Genomic DNA, 25,183 nt, shown 5'->3' on the forward strand with positions numbered 1-25,183 from the left:
ACTGCTTGGCAAGCCATGCTGTGACAGGCGTCCCACATATAAAGTAGAGGAGGATGGGCATGGATGTTGACTCAGGGCCAGTCTTCCTCAGCAAAAAGAGAAGGATTGGCAGCAGATGTTAGCTAACCTTCCTAAAAAAAAAAAAAGATGTATAGACACAAAGTTCCAGAAGTTTTTAATATAAAGAAGGGAATCTCTAGCCACCTAAAAGGTCCCTCACTGAGTAGGAGACATAGCTAATAGTGAAGAGGAGCCACAGAGTTACAAAAGACTGTAAAATCACAGTAATTCATACTACGTATTACTCCAAGTAGGTCTAGGGCATTGATATATGATCAGATCCAATTGGCTGTGGGGTCTCTCGGCTATTTATGCTAGATAGTAACTGGAATGAATTTTTCCATTTAGATGTCACTGGTTTATGGATATACAGTCAAACTTTCCAAAGGAAATAAACTGAGAAGCAAAATTTGCTTCACAGAAATTCATATTATAGTTAGTTCATTTTATAAATAATTCTACTCTTTAAAAAAGGGATAGCTATATTTTAAAGAAAGATTTTTTGAAAGTGCAATACATACACTGGTTTCAGAACAAAATCATTTGTGCTCCTAACTGATCCTTTCCTAATTCTGTCCTTGCCATGTCATCTGAAACATGGAAAACCCAATGGTTACTTTTCATCGGAATTTTTCCATCTGGTATTTTTATACCTAGTAAATGAAAAGCACAAAATAACATAGTATCAGTTTTAAGTGTTCATCATTTAAACCTTTATAAGCCTAGTAATGTAATAAGTAAAGAAAACTATATATGCATAGTAAGAAAGGTAGCTTTTTTTTCATTTCACCATTCTTTGACTTTTACAGGGCAAAAAGCATACTAGAGAATATGTAATTGACTTCACAGCATGAAGGAATCAAAATAAAATGGCAAAATGATCATTTGCCATTGGTAAACAGGAATTTATCAAAAGAGAAAGAAAAATATAATATGACTTGGGGAAAAGTATATCAGTTACAATAGAACACTCAAATTGTAATGGAAAAGATTACAATCTGTTTGACAATGTTTATCAAAAAATAACACATTACAAATTTTTTTAATGTAAAGTTTGAATCCAAATTTTAAAATTACTCTTTGAGGGTCACATACTCTAAACTCAGGAAAACCTAAGACTAAGGCCAAACACTTAGTTGAAGACAGTGCTTTCAATTTGACCCCAAGAAATTAGTCACCATTAAGATTACTTGCCAAAGATGGAATCATTTGTCAAAAAGGAAAGAAAGAAGCTACGTGACTACAATAGTTTTAGAAAATACAAATTAAATTTTCATTTATGATGTGAAACCTGTAAATAAATCAATTCTTTTAATATGATGCTCAATTCAATTTTCCAATTATTTAAATAATAGTGTTAAATAACAGTATAGCACAACTAGGGAAGTTGTTAATATATTAAAAGATTAAAATGTCAGTGGAAAACATACTTCATAAGGACGAAAAGCAAAGCACTCAGTCAAAAGTACTCCTGAAGAGGAAGCCAAAATAATTCCATGAGAACTTTAAAAGAGAGCGAGAGCAGCCCAAAAGTCCAGTGTGAAAGATAAGAAGAAAAATACAAACTGTCAAGCCAGGAACATAGATACTTTGAAACATCTACTTATATCCGTTTTAATGAAGAATTAAGGATACAAAGTGTTAAGGACATATTTAAAAGACTAGTAGTGGGGTAAGACAGATGAATCAAATTTTGTTTATATTGTAAATAATTACAAGACTTTGAAAATGTAGTGTAATTCATGTTTTCTTTCCAGTTTAAAAATTTCTATCCATTGCCTCTATCTTTGGTGTCACTGCCACCAAGAAACACAGTATACAGCTTAGAAATCTAATTACTATCTTCAACTAGGAAAAAGTAAATCAACATTATCTCTTTAAAAATAAGATATAAAGAACGTGATCTTACTTAATTTTGTCTCATGGTCCCAAAATATTCTGAAATATCATGCCAAAATGTAAAGTTTAAAGGGGAACACCATCATTTGCTGTAATTGCACCAAAAATTTAGCTACTGTACGCTGGTGTGATGACAGCTAGTAGGATGCAGAGGCTACAGAAGGACATATACATATGTTCAGCTCACAATTAGTCAAAGGAAGGTTCAGTTTAATGTGGAACTGAAACATGGACAACACAATGCCTTCACGTAAATATGCTAAAGCTTTGTTCTCTTGCAGTTTAAAAGGATAGTGTAATTATCTTAAATTTACACAAAACATTATGAAATATGGTAGTTGTTCATGATTAAAATAAAATAGCAATGTAAATTAATTTAACAGTGTTAAATATATTCACATGATCACCATTGTGATTCAAAATGGCCACTCATGAAGTTACACACCAATATATGTACATAACATTTGTCACAACAGTTTTTGTAGTTTGACTTTTTGCAGACCAGGTAATTTTACGAGACAAATAATCTTGTATCAATTCTTTCATATTATGAAAGGAATTAAATGTTGTAAGTAGTTTCATTCCTCCGGGGAAGGGGGAGGGGAGAACCTCTAAAAAGTCAGTGCAAATTGAAGAGAGTTCTACCTTCTTGAACATTGGAACTTGCTGACCAAGATAAATTCCTATACGCTGAGGATAAACAAATCTTAAGATACTAAAGAATCTCGTAACATCGTCAGCGGCATTTAGCAGATCTTTGCCACAAGGAGGAATCCCAAGTCCTATAGCAGAGCCTTCTGAGAATATGCTTGCTGTAGCTGAGGTGGCTGCTGACTGCCTCCAGGCTGAGGCAGCGCTGATGATGTTAAGTTATAGTTTGGCACCTGGGACATATTAGTTCCTGCGTTCTGGTAGATAGGGACATCAGCAGCAGCAGCAGACGGAGGAGGACTATATACTGAAGCCTGGCTGGGATATGTAGTTCCTTGAACAGAACTGACCAGTGCACTGTGGAGGGGAAAAAACACTCAATTAGATAAATATTGCCTTATGTAGCCATTTAGAGATAAACAGGAAAGTCATTCAATAAACATTCATTCATTCATGCAACCCATTCCATAAATACTTATTAAATATCTACAATGTGCCAAACATTGTTATTTTAGGCACTAGGATACCATAAAGAAGGAAGGAAAAAAAGTCCCTACTGTCTTGGAGATTACATTCTAACAGGAAAAAAAAGATGATTAACAAGTTTATAAGATGTCAAGAGGTAATAACTGGTCTGAAGAAACATACAGCGTAGTAGGAGAACCAAGAGCTCCTGGGACAAGGGATTCCAGTCCACACAGGAAGGTGGGGGAAGGTGTCTCAGATAAGGCAACATTTAAGCAGAGACATTTAAGTGAGGGAGGGAGCCAAATCAATCATCTACGAAAAAGGTATTTCAGGCAAAGAGAACAGCCAAGTACAGAAGCCTTTGAGAAAAGAAATGCCAGGCATGTTCAAGGAGCAGCAAGGAGGCCACGACGGCTGAAGCAGAGTGAGCAAAGGAAAGAGTGACATAAAATAAAGTGGCAGAATTAATGGGGAGAGGGTCCTTCCACATATAGTGCCTTGTACACCAGAACAAGGATTCTGGCTCCACGTGAGTGAGATGGAAAGCCACTGGTTGGCTTTGGACAGAAGAGTGATGTGATTTCACTCAGGTTTTAGCAGGCTCACTCCGGGCCAAGGACAGAGACAAGGATACCCACCTGGGGGCTGCTACAATCGTCCAGGTGAAAGCTAAGAGGCGGCTGGAGCCACAGTGAACATGGGGGAGAGGGGAGGAAAGCATCACATTTTGAAGGCAGTGCTTTCAAAATTTGCTAATAGGCAGGGTGGTCAAGAATGCCTGAGGTTTTAGAACAGAGTAACTGGTGGAAATCACTGGTAGAGTGGCCATTCACTGAAAAGGAAAAGACTACAGATAAGGACTGGAGTAGATCTGGAGAGGGAGAATCAAAGTACAATTTTGGACATGTCAAGTGAGATACACAGGAGATTCACAAGGAAAGAGAATGAATAGGCATCAGTTATTCAAGTCTTGAGTCCGGCGGAGAGGTCAGGACTAAAAACACAGACTTAGGAGTCATCAGCATACACGTGGTGTAAAGAATCATGGGCCTGAACGAAATCCCCTGGTAGTGACTGAAAACAGAGAAAAAATTAGTTCATATTTCGAGCCCCAGTTCGAGAAGTCTGGAAGATAAAGAGGGACTAGGCAAAGAAGACTGCAGAGTAGCAGTAAGGCAGAAGGAAAACTAAGAGAGAACGGTCACAGCCAAGTGAAGAAAGTATTTCACAAAGGAAGTGGGCACCGGATCTGGCAATATGCAAATCACTGGTGCCTGACAGGAACAGTTCTGGTAGACGAGGGGAGATGAAAGCCTGATAACCTTGTTTCTCTTATTTCCCTGAAAACACAGACGCGATTAAGAGCGACCTTCCATCTACCCCCACCACCACACTTATCAGCCATCTGTACCTACACCCTTCACACAGTCCGCCTTCCCTCCTGCTGTAACTGATCGACTTAACTGCTCCCATCCAAGGCACCCTCCACTTGTGCACAGCTCCTATTCCACCAAAACAAAAAAAATCCTTCAGAGTTACCTTTATTCACATCCCTGCCTCCTCTTTTCCCATTCCCACCCTGATATTAAGTTTCTATTATGTGTAAGAGACAAGATGAGCTATATAAAGAGAAATATCAGGAGCTTTAACATCGAAATTTTCTCCCACATTTCTATTAAAAATGTGTTAAAATAAGCTAGTCAATGGGCAATTGCCCAATATTTTCAAACTACCGCCTATTTCTAAATTTTTCTTCAATTGCTAGATTGTTTATAAATCAATTGTTGGTAAATTCAATGCTCTTGTACTCTGCACAAATTAAACACTCATTATTATAATATACAGATAGTCATTTACTGCTGCATTCCACTCACTGATGCAACCACTTAAGTAACGCTTAAAGGCATCATCACCCATTACCATTCCATATGTCGTGTTGTGCGACACAAAATATTACAAGAAGTCAGATTTCATGCTATTATTTCCATCAGTAAGGACCACCATAATGCTATAATATAATGTTGAGCCAAATGCCTGGCTTTGTATCTTAGCTAAGTGGGGTCTTAGTCCTCCCTCCCTGCTTCAGTTTCCTCATTTATAAAATGGGGATAATCGTATACCTACTTCATACGTTATTAGAGTAAATGAGTTAAAACATGTACAGCATATGGCACAGTGCCTGGTGCTTACTAAACATCCCATAAATGTTAGCTATTACTGTAATCATTCCCACTTTGTACTATATCCCTTTTCTCAACTTACAGGTCCACCATCTACCCAGTTGCCCAAGAGCAAAGCCCAGCAATTCACTCAATACTTCTCTCTCATACCTCTGCTCTGCACTATCTCCCCACCTCGTCAGCCTTAGCAATAATTTGCTAATCTCCTAAATAACTCTTTTCCCATCTCTATCATTATATCTTGCAGTTAGACAGTAATCATCTCTTGCCTAATATACATCATCTCCTGCTTTCTAACCTATCTGCTATGAATCCATCTATCCTATTGCCATTTACAGTTCTTTATGGGCTTTCCCAGGTAAGACCCAAGCTCCTTAACACAATATCCAGGACTATTCATTATCCTTGTCAATAACCCCAAGTGTCTCTCACCTCTCCCACCACAGAGTTTAACCCTTTACTAACACTGTACTGCTGGTAATGCCCAACATGTACTATGCGTTTTTCACAACTCCCCATTTTACTCATTCCATGGGTACCATGCCATGTCATACTACGTCTTTGCTCACGACAGAAAATCTTTCCTTTTCTTCCTCTAGGCTAAGAATAATAGCTTGAGCATATTTTCTTGGAAACCTTCCCTGAACCCTGAGGCTTCTAAGACACCCTGCATATACCTTTATTAGTAACTTATGCTGTAATTACATATTTTTTGTATGTTTGCCTCTACTAGCCAGTAAGTACCTTACAGCTAAGAAACTCGAAATCAATGGTCAACCAATATATGACTGGGGAGCCAAGACTAGTCAAGAGGGAAAAGACAGCCTTTCCATAAATGGTGCTGGGAGAAGTGGAAAAGCACCTGCAGAAGAATGAAACTGGATCCCTGTCTTACACCACTCACAACAATGAACTTGAAATGGATTAAACTTAAGACCAGAAACTGTAAAACTCCTAGAAGAAAACACAGGGGAAAAGTTCCTTGACGTTGGCCTTGGCAGCAATTTTCTGGATATGACAGCAAAAGCAAAAGCACAAGCAACGAAAGCAAAAAGTAAACAAGCGGGACCACATGAAACTAAAAAGCTTCTGCACAGCAAAAGAAACTATCAACAAAATGAACAGGCAACCTATGGAATGGGAGAAAGTATTTGCAATCATATATTTGATAAGGGGTTAATATCTAAAATATATAAAGAATTCACACAACTCAATAGCAAAAAACCTAACAACCTTATTAAAAAACAGCAAGAACTGAATACACAGTTTTCCAAAGAAGACAAACAGATGGCCAAGAGGTACATGAAAAGGTGTTCAACATCACTATCAGGGAAATGCCGATCAAAAGCACAATGAGATATCACCTCACACTTGTTAGAATGGCCATTATCAAAAAGACAAGTGGGCCGGCCCGGTGGTGCAGCGTTCTGCTTCTCGGCGGCCCGGGGTTCGCCCATTTGGATCCCGGGTGCAGACATGGCATCGCTTGGCACGCCATGCTGTGGGAGACGTCCCACATATAAAGTAGAGGAAGATGGGGACGGATGTTAGCTCAGGGCCAGGCTTCCTCAGCAAAAAAATGGACTGGCAGTAGTTAGCTCGGGGCTATCTTCCTCAAAAAAAAAAAAAAAAGACAAGAGATAAGTGCTGGTGAGGATGTGGAGAAAAGGGGACACTTGTGTGCTACTGGTGGGCATAGAAATTGGTACAGTCAGTCACTATGGAAAACATTTTGGAGGTTCCTTAACAAAATAAAAATAGAACTACCATGTGATCCAGCAATGTGACTTCTGCGTATATATCCAAAGGAACTGAAATCAGGATCTCGTAGAGAGATCTGCACTCCCACGTTCACTGCAGTATTACTCACAATAGCCAAGATATGGAAACAATTTAAGAGTCCATCAATGAATTAATAAAGAAGATGTAGTATACACACATGATGGAATATTATTTAGCCATGAGAAAGAAGGAAACCTTGACATTTGCCACAACTTGGATGAGACTTCAGGGCTTTATGATCTCACTTATATGAGGAATCTAAAAAAGTCAAACTCAGACAGACAGAGAGTAGAGTGGCGGTTATCAGGGGTCAGGGAGCAGAGGAAATGGGGAGCTACTGGACAAAGGGTACAAACTTCCAGTTATGAGACGAACAAGTCTGGGATCTAATGCACAGCATGGTGATTACAGTTAATAACACCGTATCATATACTTGAATGTTGCTAACAGGGGAAATCAATGTTTTCACCACAAAAAAGAAATAGTAACTATGTGATCACTGAAAGTCATAGCTAATGCTATGATAGTAATCATTTTACAATACTAAATGTATCAAATCAGGGCCGGCCCGGTGGCGCAGCGGTTAAGTTTGCACGTTCCACTTCGGCGGCCCAGGGTTCACTGGTTCGGATCCCGGGTGCAAACACAGCACTGGTTGCCAAGCCGTGCTATGGCAGGCGTCCCACATATAAAGTAGAGGAAGATGGGCACGGATGTTAGCTCAGGGCCAGTCTTCCTCAGCAAAAAGCGGAGGATTGGCAGCAGATGTTAGCTCAGGGCTAATCTTCCTCAAAAAGAGGGAAAAAAAATAAATGTATCAAATCAATAGGTTGTACACCTTAAACTTATACAATTTTATGTCACTTATATCTCAATAAAGCTGGAAGTAAAAAAAAGCTCTACATCACCCTTTATTGTCAAGTGTCTAGCATAGTGTCTGGAGCAGACTAAATGTTCAATAAAGAGCTGTTTAACAGAAATAAAGTGAAATAATGGACAAATATGTACATAGCTTTGGTCAGCTTAGTATATCACTGCCACCATCACTACAGGCAGGTTTAGAAACTGCTTCAGTACCACCTTCTTCAGTTATCAGTGAGATCATCCTAGGGTGACAGAAGTCTGGAAAAGTGATACCCCAGAACCAAAACTATATGTAAAAGTGTACGAAATTGCCTCCTCGATATTAACTGACAGGGTACCAAAAAAGTGCCTATTAAAAACAGAAAGAAAAGAACATTTCATCATTGACCTTGATTTACAATTAGAAAGCTTGCGTCAAACGTGCAGGACACCTCTATCAGGTATACTTCTAAGTCCAGTTCCTGCTCCTTCCACATCTGTCATCCACTTGCTTTGCCAGCCATTTCCTCATTTAAATACACAAGCACACACACACTTGTTCTTACATATTTATAAATATATGCTACACATTTATTTACCTTTTTAAAAATTGCCTCAAAGCCTTTGCAAGGAATTAAAAAACCTCTCTCACTGGCCTAACATAGCACTTCAAATTCTTAACAACATTTAAACATTTATTTATCAAATATTTACTGAGTTTCTACCAGGTGTAAAACTCTGTGCTACACAGTGTAGATATAAAAGTGAAAGAGATATGAGAGTTTAGTGAGGATACAGACAAGTCCAAAGGCGATTATAAGACAGAACATGGTGTGCTGGGGTCCTGTGCCAGAAACAGAGGAGGAAGAGTGTTGGAGAGGTGGGAAGGCAAGACAGGTGTTTTAGAAGAGACAAAGCTAAGAACTAAAGTATAAATAGGAATTAGCCAGCAAAGAGAGCTAAATATTTCAAGGAAATGCTCTACAAAATCACTGTTGAAATCTACATGTGTTTTTGAGAGGTGACATTAATAGCTACAGCATATCAGAGTCGAGTCAGGCCCCAGGCCCAGCACCGGAGATTTCACACCCTGACTGCAGAAGCAGACAGAGCCACCCCCAGCAAACAGCAACACGGTGCTACCGCTCTACAGCACATCATGGCTGAAGCACCTACCAACAGGTTATCTCACATACAAGGATAATTTCTCAAGGCCTTCAACCAAGAACGGTTCCAAGTAACCTCCAGGAACAAAGGAGCCAGAGCAGCAAGTGACAGTAAGAGAGGACTGGCTTCCTACATAACTCATGCACACCAGCTGACTTCTCAACAACCCCCGCATCTACTCACTTTGTATCTAGTTTCAAAGCAGCACGTTACTCTTCTAAGAACAGCTGCTCCCTGCCGATGTGCTTATTTTCCACGTAAGGGTATATACTTTCACCAAATTTCAACTAAACAAAAAAAAAAGTCCTGGGACAGAAAGAGCTACACCTAAAATTTGTCCTAAGCTCTATAACCCAGTAGGGAGTGTCCTGTGTTCTGATGCCTATAATGGGCCTCCCCATTACCCTCCTTCTAAGGTCACTTCAGAATACTAGATGTGACCACAAGACAAGGTTTGAAAATCCCCAAGCATGCCCAGAGTGTGACTCTTTTGAGGATGAATAAGACAATAGTACAGTACAGGAGTACTTGTGGGCAACTGGAACACTGATGGAAAGGTTTCTAGGAATTGTACCCATGCCACAAAGAAACTTCTGTTGTGAGTCAGAATATCACGACTTTTAGAATTACACACCAGTGAACTCTTACAGCCTATCTCTCATTCACTTCAAAGGAAAGACTTCAGCTTAGATTCCCACTGAAGCAGAAAAGGTATTAACAAAATTTTAAATTATATAGTATATAAATATAATCATTTAAAGACATGACAGGGGGCATTATAAGCAAATGACCAAAACAATGGGCCCATCATTTCACAGTCAGCTACTTGCCCCACGAGCCACAGGGGCATATGGCTTCCTGCACCACCTCTGTTCAAATGGTTTATCTTGCTGTCATATATACTAAATCCCAACACTGGGCAAGAAGAAGAGAATATCTGTCTAAGAGACAGCCCAGAACTAAACATTTTAAAACAATAACAAAAAAATTTGATTTTATATGAAATTTGTAGAAAATAAATTATAGTTATCAAACTTGTTTCATTAAAATCCTTAGCAAATATCATCATAGACAAATAAAAACAAAAACAAATTACGATAGGAATATAAAACATACACAGCTAACACCAGAATTCAGCAGTTCAATGAGTCAGTAAGACAGAGGCCTGGCTAGCTGGCTAGGATGGCAACACTGCAGGGGTTCCTGCAGACCCCACACATCACACTAAGCAGGGCTGACCATCTGGGATCAGCGATAACATCTTCCCCCGGTTTTTCTTCTCCAGTTCTTATAGTTAGATAAGATGGGGGCACTTCGGAGTTTTAACAGCACTAACTATGAACAAGAGTCAGGAATCAAATTACTTCGGGTACGAAGCCTGAGTCTGCTGACTGGGAAGGGCTGGGTTTGCAGACGGTGGAACTGCGCCTTGGGTGAGAGAAGAAAGCTGCTCCGGGGGCAGACTGTAGCTCGGGAGATGGCTCATCTGTGCATTCCCTGCAACCAGGTAAGCACCACTCTGAGGCGGCCCCGGATACACCTAGACCAGGTCATGATAAAGCATATTAGGTCCTCCACGATTTTAATAGGCATTTCAAACACTCTTTGTAGAGGCATTCAGTTACAAAAAGAACAACAACTACATCTCTACCCTTTTTTTAAAGTTACTTCTGTTAACAGCCTTTTAAAAAGCACTTTTCAGTGAAGTGGGCTCCTGATGATTTTTGTTCCTACATAAACATCAGCTAAACTCATGTTCATCTCCAAACAGCAGTAAAGAAACTTACCTTGAAACTTCATACTAATAGAATCTCTCTTCCCATGTTGATATTTTAAAGACTTCCCTAAAAGGAACCCCAAAGGATGTTTAAGAAGTGTCTTTAATTCATTGTTTTACATCAATAGATGGCAATTGCTTATAGATAGAATTTGTATTTCCTAAACTACAGTTTATTGAAACTTTCTAAAGCAGGGGTCAGCAAACTTTTTTGTAAAAAGTCCAGACAGTAAATATTTTAGGCTTTGTGGGCCATATGTCTCTGCCACAACTACTGAACTCCGCCCATACAGAAAACATCCAGAAAGAATGCATAAACAGATGAGAACGGTTGTGTTCCAGTAAAATTTTATTTAAAAAAAATTATGTAGGAAGTCGGATTTGGCCCTTGACTACTCCTGCATCTAAAAACTATACTTGTTTTAATCTAAAGAGATGGAAGTCTTAAATGCCTCAAATCTTAAACATACACAGTGTTGTAATCTTCTGTAGTATTCATTAGATCTTTCCATTTCACGTGTGAAAAGAGAACTCCACTGTCTATGTAGTAAGACTCTTACCAACAGTTAAGATAGCAACACAATCGTCAGGAGACAAGACAATCATCTTAGCCATTCTGGTAAGCCATAGAGACTCACCATACATCAGAAAACAAAAGGTCTTTATTATTAACACAGCTTTCCAGTCCTTACACGTGCAATTTTTTTTGTACTATGTAAACTGAACATGAAGGGTTTCTTTGTCTGTTTTTTTGGCTCAAACTAGTATCAACACCCATGAGGAGGTGCCACCTAGCCCCAAGGTTCTCAGGCTTGACTTTTCATCTCCAAGGTTTTGGCCCCTCATTTCAGGGGAAATGGACCACGCTAAAAAAACATTAATCTGCACAAAGTCTGCACCACTTTCCATGGATAAAATGGAGTGCCCGGCTAATTACTCCCCATACCCTGAACCTACTGAGTGTGTGGGAAAGAGGCTCTTGAAACTGTTGCTTGGGGTGAGTAGAGGGAAAACTGCACTACAAGCATTCTCATGTAAAGAAGGGGGAAAAATCCAGATTAAGGCGGCTCACTATAAAACCGAAAACTACAGATACTCAGAATTTAGCAATAATCAGAAATTTCACTCAGACAAAAATTGCAGTTCTTAACCAGGTAATTACATATGAAGCTTTAAAAATATACAGATATTTGGGCCTCCTTCCTGAAGATTGTGATTCAACAGGTCTGTGGTGAGACCGAAATATCTGTATTTTTTTAAAAAGCATCTGCATTTTTTTAAAAAGCTTGGTGGGTGATTCTGATGCACACCCCTGCAGAAAAAGTTTTTTTAAAATAAGAACTACTGGTATAATTAGTATATTATACATTTACTTGTTAAGTAAAAGATTATTTTAAACTTTATTTTTACTCTAAACATTACTCTTAGAAAGCTTGACATTTTAGAAAAACACAGCTATTTCAAATAACCTCAAATACATTTGAGAATTTAAAATGATATACTTGAGTTTTTAAAAGCTTACCTGAGAACCAGAAACCCCAGATGACTGCACATAATACTGCTGACTCTGTAATTTTGCATACATGGAATACATTGGATCTTCATTCATTAACTTGGTATACAATGAAAGTGCCTCCATCACCTTAACATTAAGTTCTGAGAGTTCTGAATGTTTTCTGAAATATTATACAATAATTTGAAATGTAACTGCTATTTAAATGATAAAATGTTCTAAATAATAAGATACCTAAAGATAGCAAAAAGTGCTATAAGTAGACATTATTAAAAATTTAATCTGATGACAGAAAATATCCTGTATTTTAGTTTCAAGGCAAACAAAACTGTTCAAGGTTTGGGTGCTGTGCTGGGAGAACTCTAGCTCATTGTATTTGAAATATCTAGGTTTCCCTAGTTAAGAACAGAGGGGTCATTTGTGGGTTGTGGCAATGCCACTTAGAGCAAACATGATTACAACAGTTAACCCTTATTTTTAAAAGAGACTTATATACTGAAGGTGACATAAATCCTCACTTTGAAAAAAAAGAAAAGGACAGAAGGGTCTAATTCTAATTCCCACATCTAGCAGAAAAGAAGTGAATGAGAACTGGTTCCTTTGACACAGCTTAGAAACAAAACAAAATACAATGGCAGCTCTACCTCAGTAGGCAGTTTAGGGTCAAACTTCAAGAAAGAAGGTACGCAATGTAGATACAGCACATGTTCCTTTACCTGTCAATATCTTCCAGCTTTTCGTCAATGAGAGGTCCCATCTGGTGACACATTGCTAAGATGACAAGATTTGAAGAAATGTAAGAAAATGCAGCAAAAGAAAGCAAATCTTTGATGAAATTCATATAATTTAAGAAATAAAAGCTCTAATTTGGAGTAACAAAAATTATATTAATTAACCTTAGCCCAGAGAACCCAAGATTTATTTTCTTGGGTATTTAGAAAATTAATACTTTAGATTGATTGTTTTGATCTCAAAATTTTTTAAATATAAGTTTTCATTTTAAAACATTCTAAAATGTTGAATAAAATACTTAATTTGGATAGAAAAGTATAAGAATTTGAATTCTACCAAAGGATTAAACTGCATATAAATGTGAGACTGGGTCATAGAAGAGTGAGAAATGTTAACATTTTTATATCATTCTCAATTTTACTTAAATATAAAACCATTCTAGAATAGAACACTAGATATGCCTCTAATTATTTTTTATTTGCAAGGTAACTGGAAAAGAAGGTTCACCTTCAAGATGCAGTAACTCTGGAAGATCTGGTTGATTATCACTGGGATCTGTACTTTGCAACATGTGCAGCAATTGGTCCATTTTATCCTATAGGAATTAAATAGTTAATACAAAAAGCAACAAATCATTATACAACGTGTTCTCACTTCATTATTAGATAATGGATAGCAAACTTTTGTAATTCATAGGTATAGAGACTCCAATTTTGCTTTTGTATATTTAGTATCTATGAATTCTCTTTAGTACCACATGAAGCTAGAGCCTTGAAAGCTCTTCCTACTTATTTTTGAAACTGTTAGCAGACATTCTCTTACATGAGAAGAAACAGAGCCACATTTAAACTCACAACATGTGAGCTCTTCAATCTCTTATGTCATGCTAGTGGATTTCTGTGTCACTTTGTTGTGGAGCAGCTGCCGCCCTGCCATGCTGACAGGTGTAACTTCTCTCTCAAGACGGCATTACTCATGACTAACAACTCGGTCATTACTTCTCCACCATGGTGAGCACAGCAGCTGTTTAGCAAGGCAAAGCTAAGCTATATTACAGCTGTTCTCCTTTAAGTGGGGCTGAAAAGATTTATTCTACATTTCCTTTCCACCCATGTTTCAATTTGTCATAAAAAGGAGGAGGAGGATTTGTGGTTTCTCCATTCTCCTATGTGGGAAAGGCTGGAAGGCATCTCAAAGCAACGACTCAGACCTATTTCAGTCTCTTTTGTTCTAAGACCAGTGAAAACTAACGAAGCCATCATTACACAAATACATCCATACATTACATAAGTATACATGTATTTATATGTAAGTTTTTAAAAATCAAAATATAGATCTCATGTACCAAAGAATACTACTGTAGAATTACAAACTTTTTTCTATGTGTAGTTCTTATGTGGTCATGCTACTAAATAAAGGTACATGTGGTAAATAATTTAAAGACTACCAATTCTATGCAAAGTAGCTATTTAAACCAAAACAAAACTCTATATTCTGTAGAGAAGGAGAATAGTTTAAGATGAATTAATCACTAGAGAGTGAAAGTGACACAAGTATACAAAAAACTCTTCTAAGTCAAAAAAATCTTATATTTTGAAATGGATACTACTTTTCAACATAGAAGATTCACAATTTTCATTTTAAATACTCTAAAAAAGAAGGCACATGTCAGAAAAGTTTGCCTACAGCAAAAAAAGCGGGGGGTAAAATGAGAGTTAGTGTCAACTAACATGTGGATAATTTTTGCTTTGTTTACAGAAAACTACACCCCATCTGAAACGATCTACTCTCAGAGAAATAAGACCACTAGTCTGACTCCACACGCACTTTCTTCTGTAACGCAATCGGCCAAATGGGACGTTCCCTGAGGCAGGGGGCCCCCTGGCTCTCAGTGCAGTCTTCTACAGTCCGCTCTCGAAGAGGACGCTGCAAACGTGCAGCTCTGGCTCCCCAAAGGAAGGCTACAAATCTGTAAATCCCTTCACATACTTTGAAGAGTACACCTCATTTTTCATCATAAGTTTAAAATATTATAAAGGTTATAACTTACAGAGCATTAAATAGTGACATTTTAAAAATAAAAGTCACACCTTCTTTTAAAATATATCCAACAAAAATCTCACTACAATAGTGTTTGTAATAGAAAAAAAACAACAAAAAACTGGGAATAACCTAAGCATCCAACAATAGAATAATTAAATCATGATAAATCCACTCTGTGGGATATCAAGCAGGAATTTAAAATAATAAAGCACAACTATATGTACTGACATGGTAAGAATGGGACTAGAGAGGAAGTTTCAAGGAAACTTTGCTTTGTCTTTATTGTTAGAATTTTTCTAACAACAAAATGCACGCATTAATCAAGTAACCGATTTTTTTAAAGAAGACAAGAAAAGTATTTCAACTTCAATGCCAAGCAGGAGCTGCTCTCTTGGAGGAAATCACTTACTTCATCAATAAAGGCTTGCTCCGGCTCGGGCTCTATTGTTTCCACCTGAACATCATCGCTAAATTGTACCGTCTTTTTCTCCGTTTTAACTGTAAAACAGGTAACATTTATCTTTTCCTTATAATAAATTTAAAATTCTATTTTAAAGCACTTTAAGTTTCAAGAGAAAATTTGGGTTTTTCTTATATTCCCTTCAAGCTGAGAGACTCTATGTAAAGAATAATTAGGTGCAGATTTAGGCAATAATGACAGAACATTACTTTATGAACTCTGTCAAGATTTCTTAAGTGTCTCTTCTCAAGATTTTACATTTCCCATAAAAGATATTTCACTAAAAATGAGAGGCATATTTCTGAAACAAAGATTAATCACCTACTATATGTGAGAATTTAGTAAATTAGTGGACAAAAAGCAAAGTTTTACAATCGATAAATGAACTCTGCAATTGAAAATAAATCCTTTTTAAATTACCAGTTTTTTCAAAGAAAAGTCTCGTTTGATAGACTGTGCTATTACAACGTAATGAATTAGAAAATTAGCTATATGGTCTCCAGCACACCACTCAAACTTTTTATCAACAGAACAACATCCAGGGCAGTGGAGAACTTTACAAGTAGCCTTGTCAGGCATCTGAATTCTCCACTAAACTGTAAAATTTTACTTTTTAGTTACGTTATTCTTCACAATGAAAAAGCAGTTATTAAGGGATCTGCCAACCACGGACCAGAAGCACATATTTCTCTTGCTCAACAAAGCAATCTTTAAAAAACATTCAATATAACTAGTAACTCAAATTATATAACTAGTAACTCAAATTAGTAAATATAAGGTTGTGATTAACATAGCAATTAACCTTCTCCAAAATAATAATGGAGAGACACACAGAGCTTTAAAGGAATGAATTTCCTTTCTGGATTCTTCATCCTTGTATCAATGTGGCCAATCAGTATTCATAAAAATATTAAGAATAAAGATGGAAAGGGGGATGGGAAGGGGACAGAATTAAGGAAGGGAAATAACATTTACTAAACTATTAAATCTGCTTAATGGAATATCACATTTCCCCTAATGAATCTTCAATAGAATCCTGTAAGATATGCCCTTTTTTTTTTTTTTTTGGCTGAGGAAGAGTCACCCTGAGCTAACATCTGTTGCCAATCTTCCTTTATTTTGTATATGAGCCAGCGCCACAGTGTGGCCACTGATGAGTGGCGTAGGTCTGCACCTGGGAACCGCACCCAGGCCACCAAAGTAGAGCGTGCCAAACTTAACCACTAGGCCACTGGGCCTGGCTCGAGATATGCCCATTTTATAAAGGAGGTTAACAGTGGCTTAAAAAGATTATAAACTCTTGCATGGGAGAAAACTAACAGACAGCAGAGCCTGGATTTGAAAGCCACTCTGTCTAGCTCTACTGGCCCACACTACTAGAATCTGGCCTGTGATTTTACCCTGAGAACAAGAAGTCCTATTGCTTCCATATTCTGTGTTGTGTGCTTCTGTATAAAATGGAAATAGTTTAATTTCCAACATAAGGAACATATTTATCCCATTCAAGTCACCATAAAGCAAAATTCTACATACAAAAAGTTTCAGTTGATTTTATTTTCTCATGGGGGAAAAAGAGACACCTGCTATAGATACTTTGGCGTTTTATACCTTGAGCTTTTAACAAGTAGAAATGTAGGATGGGACTGCATTGGCTGCTACACGTAAGAGAACACAGGGTAGACTTCACATCCTAAGAGCTGACCATGCACAAGTTTGCAGTGCTTCTTCTCATAGAGAAATACTAATACTATTAGTATTAGAAAGAGAGAATACTAACACTAATACTATATATGCATCTATGTGTGTGTGTGTATATACACATATAAAATATTATTTATATATATATATAAAAGATACAGTGCTTTCACAGTATCTTACTGCATCTACAAAACAAAAACAAGCTAAGCAGGGCAGGTACTTCTACTTCACACACTGAGTGAAGTGGACTTCTGTTTCGTCTTAAAGAATGATGCCATGAGGATCATGATAGCACTTGTCTTCCAAGCTTGAGAACTGTAACTCCGTTACATAAGCTCTGACGCTCCTGTTTCTCTTTTAGGTGGTACAGGGTGAAACACATGAGAAGAGCTAGAATACTCATTTACAGAGCATTGCTATATGATGAGAAAAAAGATGAGATGGTTACATGATCTACATGAGATCTTGGGTCTCATCTTCAACAGAAGTCCAAGAAAATTCTCTCCTTTCCACCAGCTGATTCAGGAAAAAAATCCAACACTCCCCCCGCAAAAAAACCCAAAGAAACACTACCATCAGCCAAGGTTAAAAGTTGGCACACTACGCAGTGCCATGTAAACAAATTTCTATAACATGTTTTTTTTAAGTTCTAACAAAAAAGAACTCTATTAAACGAACGGGTATCAGGAATCTGTCTCTATAAAAGTGACACAAGACAACCAGGCAATAACTATGAGAGGGCATTGTTTTAGCAGAGATCTGTAATGTCTGGTTTGTTGTTAAAGCCTTCTTTTGAAAGAGAATTTTCTTCTGTTTTTAAAAAAGAGGATCTTATCATTAACATACACACACATAACATTTATTGTATAAATATTTATGTAGTTTGTATTCTGGATAATATTCAGTACTGGGTGCTGTTGAAAATAAAAAGATATAAAACACAAATACCTTTTTCTTAAAATTCTTGTAAACTAAAAAAGATCTAAGCATCTTGTGGTTTATAAGTTTCTTTGATTCCTTCTACCTGACGTTATAGAAAGACGAGATGAGATGAGAAATTTTGCCAGATAACCGTAGCTTACCAACTTATATACAAAAACTCTTAAAATTCTAAACATTTCAATTGCTAATAGAAATCTTTCTAGACTAGAACATAGTTCTGTTTTCTTAAATAGAGGGAGATTATGACAATCTTGATGACTCAAGTTCATCATTATGAAGATGCATTAAAATGCATTATTACGTATAAATATAGTGAATTGTCTACAAATGTTTTGATAAGCTCCTGGAAATTACATCTCTTGCAAGCAGTATGCCTGCCAGTAATATCACTTTCCCTCTTTGGCCCACTCTAGTTTATTTCTCCTGGTCAGCAAAGGTTTGGAAATCAAACAAAACACCGTTTATATGCTTAGTTACGACACCTTCTGTATATCTTACATGAGGACTTAGGAAATCCATTACGCTGTTCAGAGGCCAATGCTTCCAAGTTTGGGGCTAGACACTAAAGAAATGGTTTCAAGGGGCTGGCCTCATGGTCAAGTGGTTAAAGTTTCACACGCTCTACTTCCATGGCCCAGGGTTCGCAGGTTCAGATCCAAGGTGTGGACCTACTCCACTCATCAGCCAGGCTGAGGAGGCATCCCATATACAAAATAGAGGAAGATTGGCACAGGTGTTAGCTCAGGGCCAATCTTCCTCAAGCAGAAAAAAACAAATTCTCTTTGGGGTTACACTTCATTTGTTATACTTTTATCAGCTGATGATGGAGTGACATCAGCAACATGGCCGAGTCAGCTGTTCCCTTTGTCTCTTCCCCTGTTGAACTACAACTAAATGGACATTCACTGACCAATGGAGGAAGCCCACCCAGCACTACAGGACACCTGAGAGACACAGACAACTGGTACACCTGAGGGTGGATGGACTGGCGCCTAGGAAGTGGCAGAGATAGGTGAGCCTGCCCTGCTCTCCCCTGGTAGCCCTATGCATGCACATGAATGCTTTCCAGCCTGGTGCAAGTGCCCCAAAAGTGGGAACACACACCAGGGTGACCATAGGAAGTGGTACCCGTTGGCCTGAGCTCATGATCGCTCTCCCAGCGAGGAGAGGGAGCCCACCATATCCCTGTGCCACCAAGGAGCAGCCCTAGCTCAGTCTGATGAGGAAGCCCCACCTACCAAACACAGCGGCCCCACAGACTGTAAACAGAGACCGCAACTGATCAACACACTGGGGCAAGCACACCCCAGGCCCAAGCAAGCACTCATAGTGCTGCTGAGCCCCAAAAGACGGAACGTGTCCCAAGAAGCTGTGGGTAAAGGCAGCAGCAGCATTGAGCCCACCTGGTTCACTTTCCTGACAGGGATAGGAACTCACTGTGCCCCTGTGTGGCCAAGGAACAGCCCTAGCTCAGGTCCCAGGAAGGAAGCCCCACCTGCCAAGCACAGCAGTCTGAAACCTCAAGCAGAGATGGCAGCAGATCTACATGCTGGGGCAAACACAGCCCAGGCCCACACACGCTCATAGTGCAGCTGAGCCTCCAAAGAGGGAATGTGTCCGGGCAGCTGCGGGAAGAGGCACAGCAGCTTTGAGCTGGCTTGGTTCACCTTCCTGGTGGGGAGGGAGAGCCCATAGTGCCGCTGAGGTGCCAAGGAGTGGCCCTAGCCCAGAGTGGAGGCCCCGCCTGCCAAGCACAGCAGCCCCACGGACCTCAAGCAGAGACTGCAGCAGATCCACAGCCGGGGCAAACATAGCCCAGGACTGTGCACAAGTGCTCGTAGTGCTGCTGAGCCCCGCAAGAGGGACATGTCCTGGGTGGCTGTGGGAAGAGGCAGGGGTAGCTTTGAGCCTGCTGGTGATCACTTTCCTGGCAGGGAGGGGGAGCCCATAGTGCCCCTGAGAGACCAAAGAGTGGCCCTAGCTCAGTCCAGAAAGGAAGCCCCACCTACCAAGGACAGTCAACACAAGCATCTGAAAGCACCTCAGGCTGGGGCAAGCACTCAAAACCCTACAGCTTCCAGCAGACAGGGTGGGGCCAGAAACTCTGTTCCTGCTTCCCCCAGGGGTAAAAGGTAGAATCTGTGTCCTAAGAATACCACAAATGCCCCGACAAGAGATTAACTCGTCAAGCACCATGAGAAACTGCAGCAACAATTCAGGCCAGAACAAAAACGACAATTCTCCAAAAACCAACCCTGAAGACACAGAAATTTACGACCTAAATGACAGAGAATTCAAAATAGCCGTCATAAGGAAACTCAACGACTTACAAGAAAACACAGAAGGACGAGCCAAGAAGCTCAGCAATAAAATGAATCTCTTCACCAAAGAGACTGAAACTATAAAAAAAAAAAATCAAGCAAAAATTTTGGATATGAAAAACACAATTAATGAGATAAAAAATAACCTAGAATCATTAAGAAATATAACTGGTCTTATGGAAGAAAGAATTAGTCTTTTGGAGGATAAAAATGTAGAAATTTTACAGGTGGAGGAGACAGAACTAAGATTTTTAAAAAATGAAGGAATTCTTTGAGAAATATCCAACTTAATTAGGAAAAGCAACATCAGGATTACAGGTATTCCAGAGGGAGAAGGGGGGGAGAAAGTAGCAGAGAGGTTTATTCAAAGAAATAATTGCTGAGAACTTCCCAAACCTGGGGATGGTTCCGGATTTACAAGTAAATGAAGCTAACAGAATGCCCAACTTCACCAATGCTAAAAGACTTTCTCCAAGGAATATAACAGTAAAAATGGCAAAAGTTAATGACAAAGAAAAAATATTAGGAGCAGCAAGGCAGAAGAAAATAACCTACAAAGGAACCACTATCAGGCTTTCAGTGGATTTCTTGGCAGAAACCCTACAGGCTAGGAAAGAATGGAATGATACATTCAAAATACTGAAGGACAAAAACTTTCAGCCAAGAATATTCTATCCAGCAAAATTTTCCTTCAGATACGATGGAGAAATAAAAGCTTTCCCAGATAAACAAAAGCGGAGAGAGTTCATCGCCACCAGATCTCCCCTACAAGAAACAGAGATGTCCTCACCCCAGCAACAAAAAGGCAAAAGTCTATGAAGCCTGAGCAAAGAGATAAATAGACAGACTTGATCAGAAACCTGCAGCTCTCTACCAGAACAGGGAGGCAAAGACTCAATTACAACTTAAAAGAGAAAGGGAAAGAAAGCATCAAAAGTAATGATAAACACTTCAACTTAGTTACAAACTCACAAAATTAAAAACAGAACAATTTGTAACAGCAATCATTCAGAAGGGGAGAGGAACGGGAAGGACCCTGCTTAGGTTAACGGAGATGAGACGCTATGAGGAAATGGACTATCTCATCTCCAATATCTTTCACACAATCCTCATGGTAATCACTAAACAAAAAGTCAGAGCAGAGGCACAATTCACAAAAAGAGAGAAAACTGAGGGATGCCCCTCAGAAAAGCACCAAAATGAAATGGCAGTCAGAAATACAAAGGAAGAGAAACAATGGAAACATAGAACAACCAGAAAACAAGAGATAAAATGGCAGCATTAAGCCCTCATATATCAATAATCACTCTAAATGTAAATGGATTGAATTTTCTGATCAAAACACAGAGAGTAGCTGGATGGATTAAAAAACAAGACCCAACAATATGCTGCCTCCAGGAAACATACCTCAGCTCCAAAGACAAACATAGGCTCAGTGTGAAGGGATGGAAGACAATACTCCAAGCTAATGGCCAACAAAAGAAAGAACGTGTTGTCATACTTCTATCAGACAAAGCAGACTTCAAGTTAAAAAGGACAATGAAGGACAGAGGGGCAGTATATAATGATAAAAGGACACTCCACTAAGAGGACATAACACTTATTAAAATATATGTGTGTAACACAGGGGCACCAAAGTACATAAAGCAATTATTAATAGACCTAAAGGGAGAAATTAACAGCAACACAATAATAGTAGGGGAGCTCAACACCTCACTTACATCAATGGACAGATCATCCAGACAAAAAGTCAAGAAGGAAATAGTAGATTTAAATGAAACACTTGATCAGATGGTCTTAATAGATATACAGAGAGCATTCCATCCAAAAACAGCAGAATACACATTCTTCTCAAGTGCACATGGATCATTCTCAAATATAGACCATATGTTGGGAAACAAGGCAAGCCTCAATAAATTTAAGAAGATTGAAATCATCCCAACCATCTTTTCTGACACCAATGCTATGAAGCTAGAAATCAATCACAAGAACAAAACTGGGAAAGTCAGAAATATGTGGAGACTAAACAACATGCTATTGAACAACCATTGATCACTGAAGAAATCAACCGATGATAATGAAAATATATAATGCATAAACTCCAGAACACTTCTTAATCTGCATTTTTACAATGATACACATATACACATACATATATATCGCTCTCTTTTTTTAAAGAAAAGTCCATAGTCTGTCTAAAAATAATCTTGGTAGACAGATGATTTCAATTCTTAGATAATTAGATGATTTCTGGTAAATAATCTACTGACCAAAGAGCAGCAATTTTACCTTGGAGGCACTGACATCTGAGAATCCCTGCTCCAGAAAGGTGAATTTACTCAACTTTCATTAAAAGAGGATTATGGATTATCATCCACTGACAGATTAGAAAATACTTACTCATTTCTGGTTCAGCAGTGAGATCAGCAGTCACAAAATTAGAGGGAAATAACCCCATGCCTTGATGGGTTTCACCTTTCCACCAGTTGGGATCACTATGAGGAACAAAAAAGAACGCTTTCCTATAATAGATTATTTCTATAAATCTTTACCTTTTACAGTGTTTAACTTACATTATTACCAGATTTGAATCCCACAACAGATCCATAAAGGAGGAAAAAAATGTATTGTTATTACAAATAAGAGGTGAGGCCTTGGAGAAGATAAGCTATTAAACACAGAGTCCTTTATCTTTTGGAAGCCTGGTGAACACTCTGAGGATCTAATATACGGCTCTGAACTCTCTCCCAGAAAAAGGGGTCCCCACACTTAAAAACAGTCAACCTCAGGTGGTCCATGGACTCCAGTCTAAGAATCCTTTGTAATAAGTACATAGTAGACTCTTAATTCACATCTCCATTCCTAAATCAGTGCTCTTTCTCATACATATCAGCAAATTTTCCCCCCACAGGAGAACACATATTACAGATGACACCATTTATAGCATAAAACGTTCACAAGGAACACACTCTCAGGTGTACACCCATGTTCACCACTGTATCCTCAGTGCCTAGGACAAGGAAAGCTAGCAAGCTCTCAATAAACATTTCCTAAATGAATGACCAACGTTTTGTGCAATTTCCAACTAACCAACTCAAACTTTACTGCATTTTCTTCCACTCAAGAAAATATATTAGACTATAACTGAGATACTATAGAAATAATCTTAAATCTATTTGAATTATTTTTTAAAACCACTTACAAATTTCAGTACTTCTTTATCAAGTAAACATAAAGCTACATAGTAAAAAAAACCAATGCACTGTATCACCTCCCCTATGATTAGGTAAAGGTATATAATTCCATGTAAAATGAATTTGTTCCACACAGATATACTATTCTCTGTAAATAAGTAAATTCAATATATTATGTGTTTCTTACAAATTCCATAAATACACAGACGTATTCAGCATATTTTCTAAAATCTTAACTTTTTTACTAATTTAACAACATACATTATTAGATGAAACCAAAAATAAATAAACTAGGCCTCCAAAACAAATAAAAACTAAATAATAGATAAAAAGGAATTAAACTACAAAATAAGAATCTAGACAGTACGACACAAGCAAAGCAACCAAGTGTAATACAGAGAATATATCTGTGCCAATATTTTTTTTTATTACATTTGGTAAAGGCATTCAACAGGAATAACATGAAACACAAAAGTAGTAAGTTATATATTTTCATAAGAATGTTTAATTTAATAGTAAGCATCACCTGTCATCAAGAATGGTAATAATTTCTCCAGCTTTAAAAGTAAGTTCATTATCTTCAGCAGCTTCAAAGTCATATATGGCACGAACTTTTCGGCCTTCGTGGTGGTGATTAGTTAAGAGATTGGATGTGCTCGGATACAGGCTGGACACGGTGGTTGACTGCTGCCTTTGTTCCTTCAGGGACAACTCAATAGCTGGAAAATAATGGGTTCAAAAGAACAAAACTGTTAATATATCCAATAATCCAAAGGAGTAGAAAAAGATATCTGAAGGTGTTCTTCTTTCAACAGCATAGCTGGACTAGGACATACCCTATACTGAACAAAAACCATTTCATCAATTCTCTTCATTCATTCACAACTGAAAGTTTAAAAAATAAATAAACACAAAAACTGAACAGCATGACGACTATTTTTACTCAATGGATACAACAAATTATTCCAGATAATAAAACGATATAAACTCTTAGATCCATTTTTTAAAATTTAGCTGCAGATATTTTATATTTTCTTTCATATTTTCAATGTATTTCTATAGCTTCAGTTTGCAAAATAATCATCAAAATCATCTGGGAAGTCAAGAATCTCCAGCCTCTTACTAAATCAGAGCCTCAAAGTCAGCATCTGTATTTTATTGCTCCAAAGGTAACTCTTACATACTCAAAGAACTGAAATGTGGAAATAACCACAGTAAAGTGCCTCCTAACAGAATCCCCAAAACAGATTTCAAATATGTCTCCTCTATCTCCTCCCCCAGTGCAGGCCATCACATGTGTCACTCAGGTTTGGCAATGTAATCTTAACAGACTGATTTACCCTGCTTTCAACTCAACTTGTAACCTCTTTTTCCTTTCCACCTCTGTTCCAGATCGATAAAACCTAATGGGAAAACAAAACTTTAAAACTCTCGTAAGAAAATACAGGAAAAT

At 38.1% G+C, this 25,183-nt stretch overlaps 1 protein-coding gene across 4 annotated transcripts in view; it reads right to left on the minus strand.

The window, feature by feature from the left end:
• Nucleotides 1-1,646: 1,646 nt before the first annotated feature.
• The window catches only part of STAM (signal transducing adaptor molecule), a 74,610-nt gene continuing 51,073 nt past the window's right edge, over nt 1,647-25,183 (minus strand). For all 4 annotated transcript variants that reach the window (XM_001498179.6, XM_023632104.2, XM_070255244.1 and 1 more), the window contains 8 exons: nt 24,257-24,449; nt 22,937-23,031; nt 15,525-15,613; nt 13,580-13,667; nt 13,057-13,111; nt 12,350-12,503; nt 10,415-10,590; nt 1,647-2,967 (listed from right to left, as the gene is read on the minus strand). In XM_001498179.6, coding sequence (XP_001498229.3) covers nt 2,742-2,967; nt 10,415-10,590; nt 12,350-12,503; nt 13,057-13,111; nt 13,580-13,667; nt 15,525-15,613; nt 22,937-23,031; nt 24,257-24,449 — 1,076 coding nt within the window. In that variant the 3' untranslated portion in view covers nt 1,647-2,741. The remainder of the gene's footprint in view (nt 2,968-10,414; nt 10,591-12,349; nt 12,504-13,056; nt 13,112-13,579; nt 13,668-15,524; nt 15,614-22,936; nt 23,032-24,256; nt 24,450-25,183) is intronic.

This window comes from Equus caballus, chromosome 29, assembly GCF_041296265.1.
Source record: "Equus caballus isolate H_3958 breed thoroughbred chromosome 29, TB-T2T, whole genome shotgun sequence".
Lineage (NCBI taxonomy): Eukaryota > Metazoa > Chordata > Mammalia > Perissodactyla > Equidae > Equus > Equus caballus.